Source organism: Notolepis coatsorum (genome assembly GCF_963971535.1).
Source record: "Notolepis coatsorum genome assembly, chromosome: 6".
In the NCBI taxonomy this organism is placed as follows: Eukaryota; Metazoa; Chordata; class Actinopteri; order Aulopiformes; family Paralepididae; genus Notolepis; species Notolepis coatsorum.
The window spans coordinates 176,522,119-176,532,507 of NC_140170.1; the positions used below are offsets into that span (position 1 = coordinate 176,522,119).

The 10,389-nt window shown below is 41.1% G+C and overlaps 1 protein-coding gene across 1 annotated transcript; it reads right to left on the reverse strand.

The window, feature by feature from the left end:
- Positions 1–4,607: 4,607 nt before the first annotated feature.
- LOC311229772 (protein BTG2-like) lies at positions 4,608–10,083 on the reverse strand (the record flags this gene model as incomplete). Its single annotated transcript, XM_084315846.1, is given in 3 exon segments — positions 4,608–4,781; positions 4,785–5,008; positions 9,927–10,083. Coding segments are annotated over 3 exon segments (555 nt in total).
- Positions 10,084–10,389: the final 306 nt, after the last annotated feature.

Below are 10,389 nucleotides of genomic sequence, written 5' to 3' on the forward strand. Positions count from 1 at the left end.
GACAGGGCGGTGTGCACCGAGTTTTTAAAATGGCTTCACTTGTTTTATTAGGAACTCGCGGATATGCGCCGCCCTATAGTAGTGCCGTCCCACACTGAGTCCCACACTATCCCGTGGGACTCCACATGTCACCAGCTGTTACTTGGATAGATTACCGTGAATCTCTGTCCTTCTATCTTTATCTGATGAATAGGAAACAAACCATTCCAGTGCTAAAGGGCTCATACCTTGTTGAACAGTAAGCAGTGTCAAATGCCTTTTGCAAATCAATTCAAATGATGCCACACAATCTGCCGGCATCCATTTCACCTCTTAGGAAGTCGGTTAAATATAGCAAACAGGAGTCTGTTGAACATGATTTCCTGAAGCCGGATTGAAATTCACATAAAATATTTGAATCGTTGATGTATTGATAATAACTGTATTACTTTCTCCAAGACCATAGAGGTGACACTCAGAATGGAGACAGGTCTATAATATCCAGGTCTATAATACCCAGGAGCTGACCTGTTGCCCCATCCATCCATCCATCCATCCATCCATCCATCCATCCATCCATCCATCCATCCGTCCGTCCGTCCGTCCGTCCGTCTGTCCGTCTGTCCGTCTGTCCGTCCGTTCGTCCGTCTACAATGGACAGTGTCTACAATGGACAGTGTCTACAATGGACAGTGTCTACAATGGACAGTGTCTACAATGGACAGTGTCTACAATGGACAGTGTCTACAATGGACTGTTATTTACTGTGTCAAAGCTGGTAATTATATTTGTGCTCCTACAGGGAATGTCATCAAATTCCTCACAACAGCATTGTGTTGAACTCAGCTGTAATTCTAAATCCCTGCTATTCTAAATCTATAATCTTATTTAGACCTGTATTAGTCTTGTTCCATTCTATTTTCTGAAGAAGCCATTTCATTGGCTTAGTGACGATATACAGGACGCTTAGTATTCTCTGTTCGTGGCAGATTGTAGATGTATATTCTGCCTGTTGCAATGTACTTTTTCCTTGCAACGTATTATTTTTCCTGTTTGTACTATTGCTTGATTCACTTTTGAATAAACCTCGGAAAAATGAATTCTACCTTTCATTATTGAAGATTCTCAGATATACGCAACACAAGTCAGCTGCGTGCTTTAAAAACCTAGCAGAGATATTATCAAGGCCTGTAGCTTTTGCAGTTAAGATCATTTAGCAAGCTTCTCATTTTTCCTACTGAAAATAGATTAAATGAGAAACTGTTTGGTATAATCCCTAGATTATAATACAGATTTTGGATCTGATCTAGCCCATTGACCCTTTCACTACCACACTACAGAAGGTTAACCCTTTCACTACCACACTACAGAAGGTTAACCCTTTCACTACCACACTACAGAAGGTTAACCCTTTCACTACCACACTACAGAAGGTTAATAGCTGGGCTGAGGGGCGGGTGCTGGAACTGATGTAGAGTAGGTATTAAAATAATTGACAATCTCATCCTTTATTGATCACCTCCTTTCCATCAATGGCCAAAGCAATACATGAACTAGTGTCGCTTGTGGTCTTTGTTGTCACACAACCCAGATTTCTTTTCGAACTTTCCACAAGTTTTCAGGGTCGTTCTTATTCTCGCTCGCTTGTTCCGAGTGGCATTCCTGTCGGCCTCCTTGACTCTACACCTCGTTCCTCAGTGTGTGTGGAGCTGTGAGGAGTGAGTTAAGTCACCTGTTTCTTCTTTATCGCGAGCACTGGTGGATTCTGAGATCTCAGGACTAAACCGAGGATTAGACCTTTGTTTTACCCTAATTTCCCTCGGCGGAGCCACTGTGTCAATAACAGAGAGAAACAAACACTATCTTTTGTTTTTGTTCCAGGTGCCCCGTCCAACTGTTGGAGTTTCTCTCTGAGTTTGTCCTCTGTGTGTTGCTTAAGGGATCTAACTTTGATTGTTGTATGGCTGCAGGAAGTAACTCTTTCAGCAGTGCTGCAGTTTCCTAGTGCAGTAGCTTAGGAAGTGGTCAATAATGCCATAAACTAATACACCACTCTGAGGGATGATCTCTTTATCAGAAACTAATATTAAATCAATAGTACTCTGAACTGTGCCACAGATTCTGCGGGGGGGGGGGGGGGGGGGGGGTCCTGTATTAACTGTATACCTTGTATTTTATAGTTTGTATGGATAGAATATATGTTCTGTATTATGTTTAGTTTATAGGTTATAGTTTATTTATAGCTTATTTAGTTTGTAGTTATAGTTTGTATAGATAGAATATACATTGGGTACTATGTTTACAAATCTACTACGGTTGAGAAGCTGGGCAAAACGCCTGGCTTCTGAATGATCAGACTATTGCACAAACGGGATCGAAAACAGAAAAAAAGGATGAGAAGAGTTTAGGCAGGAGATGGTGGGTAGCTAGCTACGCGTTGCTGCTTTAAGGCAGTACAACTTTACAAAAAAGGAGGCAGCTTTTCCGTGGGAAGTCAGACATTTAAGTCAAATGGTCTTTTGGATTAACGGCACAGGTTTGGCTGAGTGGTCCCCATAGCAAACCAGCAGTGCATTGGATTTACACAGAATAATCAGGAAATACTGTACATCAAAAGTTCATTGTGGAAATGTTGTACCTGAACAAACTCCAGTTCCGATAGCTTTTTTCAAAAAAGGTTTACATTCGTTTTAAAAAGTGTCGTTATGAGGAATTATGACTATTGCACCATGAGAAACTGACCTTAGCATCCCAGAGTTGTTTGTCTATACATGTACAGCCGAGGCTTGTGGTTTAGTGTGCAAAGACCACAGGACATACACACCAAGGGCTAGATCCAAAAAGAATGGATCTAGCTCAACAAATCATGTTAAACCCAGATTCGGCTCAAACAAGGGACTAAACACGTTTCGCAATTATGCCACATCAATGTGGAACGCCCTACCCAAAGCTCTGTGAATCCCTACCCACATTCAAAACCGCTCTAAAAGAGCACCTACGGGAAGCTGCAATTCGAAGCTGGCCACCGTAAATGTCCAAACCCCCCCACCCCCACCCCCTTCTAATGTACAGTCTCCTCCCCATCATATGTATACTGTCAGGATCTATGGGTAACAGTACTGTATATTTGCATATCATATATGTCACAAATGTAACAGTACTATATACCTGTATGTCATGTATGTCCCTATGCCATAAATGTCATGATGTCATGTATGTTGTGTAATGTCATAAATGTCACTATGAATTGAAAATGGGGGACCCTGATGTAAACAAGACAAACGTCTTTCTCTGGTCTGCATCCCCTTAACAATTGTGTGTATTGAGCCGTACTGTAGTGTACCCATTTTGCAATCTGTTAATAAAGTTTTCATTCAATGAATCAATCTGCACGGTGATTGATTGAATGAAAATGTTATTAACAGATTGCAGAATGGGTACACTACAGTACGGCTCAATACACACAATTGTTAAGGGGATGCAGACCAGAGAAAGACTTTCGTCTTGTTTACATCAGGGTCCCCCATTTTCAATTCATAATGAATTTTAAGTAAGGGTGCAACTTGCTCCGTGCAATCCATTCTTTGTGGATCTCGCCCCAAGTGTCCCTGCAGTGCAAAGTAAGCCTTTTTTGGCTGGTAGTCAAAACAATATGTCAGAAATGCTGCGCGCCCCAACAGAAAACAACGATCAAGGACAATACCCAGTGCTTTTTTTTTTAGAATTTAGGTTCAATTCAAACAAGTAACAGGGAGATCATTTCATAACAAAAGATGGGGGAGGGGGGGAAAGAAAGAACTGCTAGAAAGGATGAAAATAAAAACAGGAGCATCACTGTGGGTGGTCGACGGGCTTCAGAGAGGCAGCGGCGGTGGCCAGCTGCTGGTAGTAGTCAAGTCAAGTCAAGTCAAGAGTTGTATTTGTCACGGCATACAAGTATACGGGATCATCCCTATGTTCCCCGGGTTCTATGTTCCCCGCTTTGATTGATTAATAGATTGAAATCTTTTTAAATGTTTATTATTTTATTAATTATTAATGTCCGCCTTGTTTCGAACGGTTAAGCTTAGGCCCTCTTTCGAACTGGTTAAGGTTAGAGTTTGGAATCAGGGCTGGTGGTCTAAAATGTTCAATCAATCAATCAATCAATCAAAGCGGGGAACATAGAACCCGGGGGAACATAGGACCCGGGGAACATAGACCTGCTCCCCAAGTATACAATGAAATGCGGGGGGTCTTGCCCGCAACGATTTTGCATAATACAATAGTAATATAGTAATAACAATAGTAATATATAATAAGAATCCAATAGAACGACATTGTGCAATAAAACAAGTAAACAAAGTAGGGCATATCGGTATCTGTACACGAGTTATTTACAGAGCATGGTAGGACATGCTACAGTAGGTCCTGTGGTAGTGCAATACACTGTTAGCTACTGGGTCTTTATGTACACTTCTATACAATGCTATATTATACAATTTCAAGCTATACTATACTATTCTTAAAGTGACCTTTCATTGTGTAAAGTGACCATTAGTGTGAGCGTGTGCAGCATGAGTGTGTGCATGCTCATGTTAAAGTGGCTGCTAGTGTGTGAGCGTGTAGTGTGTGTGTTGTGTGTGTGTTCATGTGTGCTGGTTCCCGGTCTCGCTCGACACGGCCATCAGGTAGTTCTTCGGTGGGCTTGTGCGGCCGCTCATCAGAAAGCGGTTCTTACAGTTCATGGGGTTGTCGTTGGGCAAGTAGGCCCAGTTGACGGGGGACACGGCAGGACTGGACGCGGCGGGGACCTCGGTCTCCTACAGCACGCAGATGGAGCCGTCCTCGCCGATGCGATAGGACACCTCGTAGGGGTCCACCCACATAGTCAGCTCGCGGGGCAAGAGCCCGAACAGCTGCTCACTGGTTAGTCCGATTCGGAAGGCCTCCCGGCCGATTATAGGGTCCATTTCGTGGTTGATGCGGATGCAGCGGTAGCCGGAGCCCTTCTGTGGCTTGTCTGGGAACCAGTGGTGCCTGTAATGTTCTGGAAACAAAAACAATACATGGTTAACGTGTCACTGAGAGAATAATCTACTAATGGTAGATTTGATAGTTTTAGACCCTATGGCAATTTGCATAGGGGAGTTATGGTTGATTTGCTCGATATGGGGATACTGGTTAAGTATTTTAAACGGTGGGAGGGGGGCGGGAATATGGGATTATATGTATTTTTATTTTATATGTTTGTTTTTATGCTCAAGCTCGGATCTCAACAGGACCTTAACAGTTGGATATATATCTATTATGAAATGCTACTCCAGACGAATTACACACAGGAATACTAATTTAAATATCTTGATTTGGAATACAGGGGGTTTAATATACATCATAAACGCAAAAGCGTGTTTACATGGATGAAAAGACAACAGGTTGATGTGGCTCTTTTAAGTGAAACGCATCTTTTATTGGCTGACAATGTAAAGCTGGCGGATAAAGTATATCAAAACATAAGCTACTCCTCCTTTGGCACTAAATCCTGTGGTGTAGCTATAGTAGTGAAACGGAATTTAAACAAACACACTGTAGCACCCACTCCCCACACTTTATATTTATTGATAAAGGATTGCACTACAACTCGTACACCTTACTGTAAATTGTACCTAAATTGTACCTCATCCCATTTCTGCTTTGCACTATATAGTATTGTATATTAGTACACTGCATAGTATTGTATATTATATGGTAACTCAGTTACGTCTATTCTGCATCGAACATTGTACATATGTCTATACTGAACACTGTGACCTCATTTTCTACTTCTAATTTACATGCTATACTATGTTATTTGATACTTATCTTGTCTAGCACAGTCTCTGGAGCGTAACAGTAAGAAGCATTTTGTATAAAAGTATTCTGTACTTCTGTATGACAACTATTAAAGAAACTTGAACTTGAAACTTGAAGTTGAATATTAAATTGTTGGACATATGGTCCGACGGGGGTTTAGCCTTTCCAGACTTCAATTATTACTTTAAAGCGTTCTCTTTAACACTTTGATTGCCCAACCCGAGTTTTCTCCGGTTTACCCCCCGAGGGTTGAATGCCCACTCACGAGAATTCTCGTATTTTCTCATTTTTTATTTTTATTAGCGATCTGAAATCATATTTCATCAACCAAGTCTACCGTTGGAAATCCAACCACTCCAGGCGCTCAGATGTGAAAAAAGCGCCCCCTATCGTCTCCCAGATGGTAATTCACCCTTTTGGATTGAACTCAATGAAAATGAATGAGAAAAAAAATCCCTGACTCCACATTTTACTTCTCACTCACGCAGCCAGGGTCGATCAGCTCCACTAGTGAGCCTCAGAGCAGCGGAGATTATGTGTTTTTACAGTATACACTGTGAATCATATTTTTTTCGAATGGCGATCAGGAATTGGAATAATCCATTTGGATACCATCTGATCTCAGGTAAGGAATCTATGTTACCGGTATTAGGATAATCAGACTCGTTTTCACAGAGATATAAGCTTTTATGTGATTATGTGACATTGCTGTTTGGCTGTGCGAGCGGTCAGTAACTAGGAGAATCGATTTTCAACTCGCGGCACAAGCGTGCATGCGCACACATATACTATCGATAATCTAGCGTTTATTTGAAAACGATTCATAAATAGGCCGAACAATGACAACGTTATAGAATATTCCAGTAAAAGGCGATTATCATGGAATGTGTTATTTTTTCCGGGAAAACGATTGATTTTCAAAATGCTAGAAAACGGAAATGAAGCGATAAAAAAACAATCTGCTACAACAATGTTGACTGGAAAATGAGTCTTTGATAAGCGACGGGCAGATTAGACACATAGCCATAATTTTAAACATAGATTAGGCGATTTTAACGTTAACATTGAAGTGGCCCTGGGCATTCAAGGAGGTAAAAAGGAATTAACCTTGGGCAATCAAAAGTGTTAAGACCATTGATCACATGGTTTGATTCGCAAGCAGCGGTATCCTGGAGACCATTAGAGGAGAATATAGTGGCACCACATAGACTGCAGGATATAGTGTACACCAACATATCAATTAACACTTTAATCGCCGGAAACACCGTAACTCGTCATTGCCCGCCATGCTCATTCTGCCGAAGACGCCGTAACACGTCTTTGATATCAATATTTCAAAAATCTGTGATCGAAATCATATTTCTCCTCTGGGGACCTGAGATATACTGCTGATCTCCACTCAACTCTCTAACGGTTCAAGAGCGCCATCTGGTGGCCGATCGGCAGATCGGCCAACAGGAAGTGACGCGCCAAACAGGAAGTGCTCATCCATATTTCATCCGGGCACTCGCGATCGTTAGCCGGACTCCATCTCGACACACTGGATAATCAATCGCTCGCCCTAACTCAATAAACAACGTTATTTGGACGTATATAGTATTATACAACCTGGAAATGGTTCATCTAGATCAACATCCCATAATCGAAAACTGTCTACTCCAAGCTGATCGTCCAACGGCGCGAGGAAGATACGGTAAGATCCAGCGTTATTTTCTAACGTGTTCCATATAAACTGCTCTGATGATCATATGACCCACACTAGGTGAATGATATAACGTTGCCCACGGAATTATAATCGACCCCCCGCCCATCCGGTCAACATCAGATGATACGTAGTAACTTCTAGAAGTACCTCCAGTTGACATTTTTTATCTGGCACCGATCGCTACCAAACTGTATTTGATCATCAATATAATGCATTTGGGGCTATAAATCAAGTTCTGGAGAAAGCTGCAGAAAACGATAAAAACATACTTATACTTTAGACCATATTTTAGTATGAATATGTGAATGAAAAAGTATAACGTTGCTACACCCTGAACAATGGATATAGGACATTGAATGGGCCATAATAATGTCAATTTAGCAATAGAATTTAAAAAGTTATAGCCCTACAAAGAAGGGGAACTTCTCCATAGACAAATAGAGCTGGCTAGGGATGGTAAATTATGAATTTAACCATGGCAATCAAAGTGTTAAGTGCAACTTAAGATTTGGCCCTCTTATTACACATGTGATCCGGATATGGCGTGACACACAGAAAAAGTGTACTAACCAACATAAATGGCACAGGCATTCTCCCCTATTTAATAACAATTTACTCCTTATTGCACAACAACCTATCAGATACCCTGGATGGGAAAAGAAAGGCATACACACATTGGGGAATATCTTCGATGACCATGGTTTCCGCAGTTATCGAGATATATTCAACAAATTTAACCTCACCAGTTCCACTTATCTCTTCTATCTACAAATAAGAGCAGCTTTGAAGGCTCACAGAGTCCCATTAGATGTTCCACTTGAGCACCACAGATTTCACAAATTCTTTTATGACAAGGAGACGTCGAGAGGCTTCGTCTCTGACTTTTATCGCCACTTACTTACGTCCTCATAATAAGGTCCTTCCCCTAGACTCGGTTTGGAGGAAGGATATCCCAAACCTGGAAGCAGATTTTGATTGGGATGCAGTCTGGGAAAATTTTCGGCTTTCATCACGCAACCCAGATCACCAACAGATTAATCTTAACTTTGTTCATAGGACTTACCTGACCCCTAGACGATTGCACCTAATGGGTCTCAGACCGGACTCTCGATGCTCCTTGTGTTCAAGCGATGTTATTGGTACATTATGCATATGTATTGGGAATGCCCTCCTGTCAAGACTTTCTGGGAAAATGTCAAAACTCAATTATCAGAATTCTTTTCTCTGACCATACGGACACTGCTTTCTGTATTGTTGTTGAATGATGTTTCTCAGTTATCGACCTCTGTACATGTAAAGAGACTCATTTTGGCGGGTCTTACGGCTGCCAAAAAGTTGATAGCGTCACGCTGGATTCAACCGGATAAAATGTGCCGGAAGGTATGGATTCTCACCTATCTCGATGTGATTTATCTAGAGATATCCACTGCACGAGCCCATGTATTGTATTTATTATTTTTATGTCTTTTAATCTTTGAATCTACTTTCATTCTGATTTCATTACTGGACTGTCATTATTGTTATTATTATTTCTGTTATTGTCCTGTGATTTATCGTTGAGTATTACTGTTATTGTATTGTTTGTCTTGTTTCATGTAAAAAAAGGGAAAATAAAAAACATTTGTAAAAAAAAAAAAGAAAAAAAAGGTTTCAACTGTTACAAGGCCCAACAATTAGCTTAAAGGGGAACTATCTTATAAATGGCCTTTTTGAGTGTTTAGCATTGTTTCCTAGCTATGTGAACTTATATTAATATGATCTATGTCTCAAAATTCTCATATTGGCGCATTCTTCCAATTCTCCTCTCACAATATTCACCCTCACTGAACTGAGTCATTTGAAAATGTGCTGATATGTGATGTCAGAAAGACACCGCTGCATGTTAATGTTCAGGCGAAGACGACGCTGCGCAGTGGTTTAGGAGCCCAGGCTCAAAACAGCTCGAGATCTTGAGGTAGAAAAATGCTGTTTTTGAGGACTTGATTAGAAATACAAAACAATGAATAAAAAAAATATATATATTACAGAAGTGTTCCATAGACTCACAGGAATTGTGTAAAAGTGCCCAAATAGTGAAAGAAATAGTAAAATAGTTCCCCTTTAAGCTTGTTAGCATCAACCTAGCAAGTGTCGCGAGACTAGTGTACATTAAGCTTGTAAGCGTCACCTAGCAAGTGTTGCGAGAGTGTACGTTAAGCTGTTAGCATCACCTAGCAAGTGTCGCGAGAGTGTACGTTAAGCTGTTAGCATCACCTAGCAAGTGTCGCGAGAGTGTACGTTAAGCTGTTAGCATCACCTAGCAAGTGTCGCGAGAGTGTGGTGAACATTTTTATTTTTCCCGTTAACAGCTGGTTTTTAATTAAATGTTTAGTTAGTAAGGTAAAATGAATAATAATAATATAATAGTTACCTGATAGCGACTGTGCGAGGCAGTCTCTGAAGAGCTGCAGCTGGTGTTCAGTCAGACAGCCTCTGGTTCTCAGAAGCCTCGACACGAAAGTGGCCGCTGCCGTTACTTCAGGGACCATCTCTGTCCTGGATGATCCGTATCCTCCTCCCTGGTTCATATTGTCCAGAAGAATATAAAACTAACCGTCTTCTCCACACTGAAAAACACAATGGGTCACAGGATCGTCAGGATAGCAGAGTGTAGACGACAGGCTGGACTGGCTACTAGGAGGAATTTATAAACACACGGTTAACTCTTCTTCTTCTTTGTCGAAATCTTTGTTTAAACTCGGAAAGTGAAGGAAGGAATGCAAACAAGTTGGCTCCCAAAGTGAGCCAACGATGGAATTTTAATATTCCAAAATAAAATCTGTGTGAGTCTTTTTGCTCCTTTGTGCTCACTGAGCCCTGTCCGCCATGTTGAC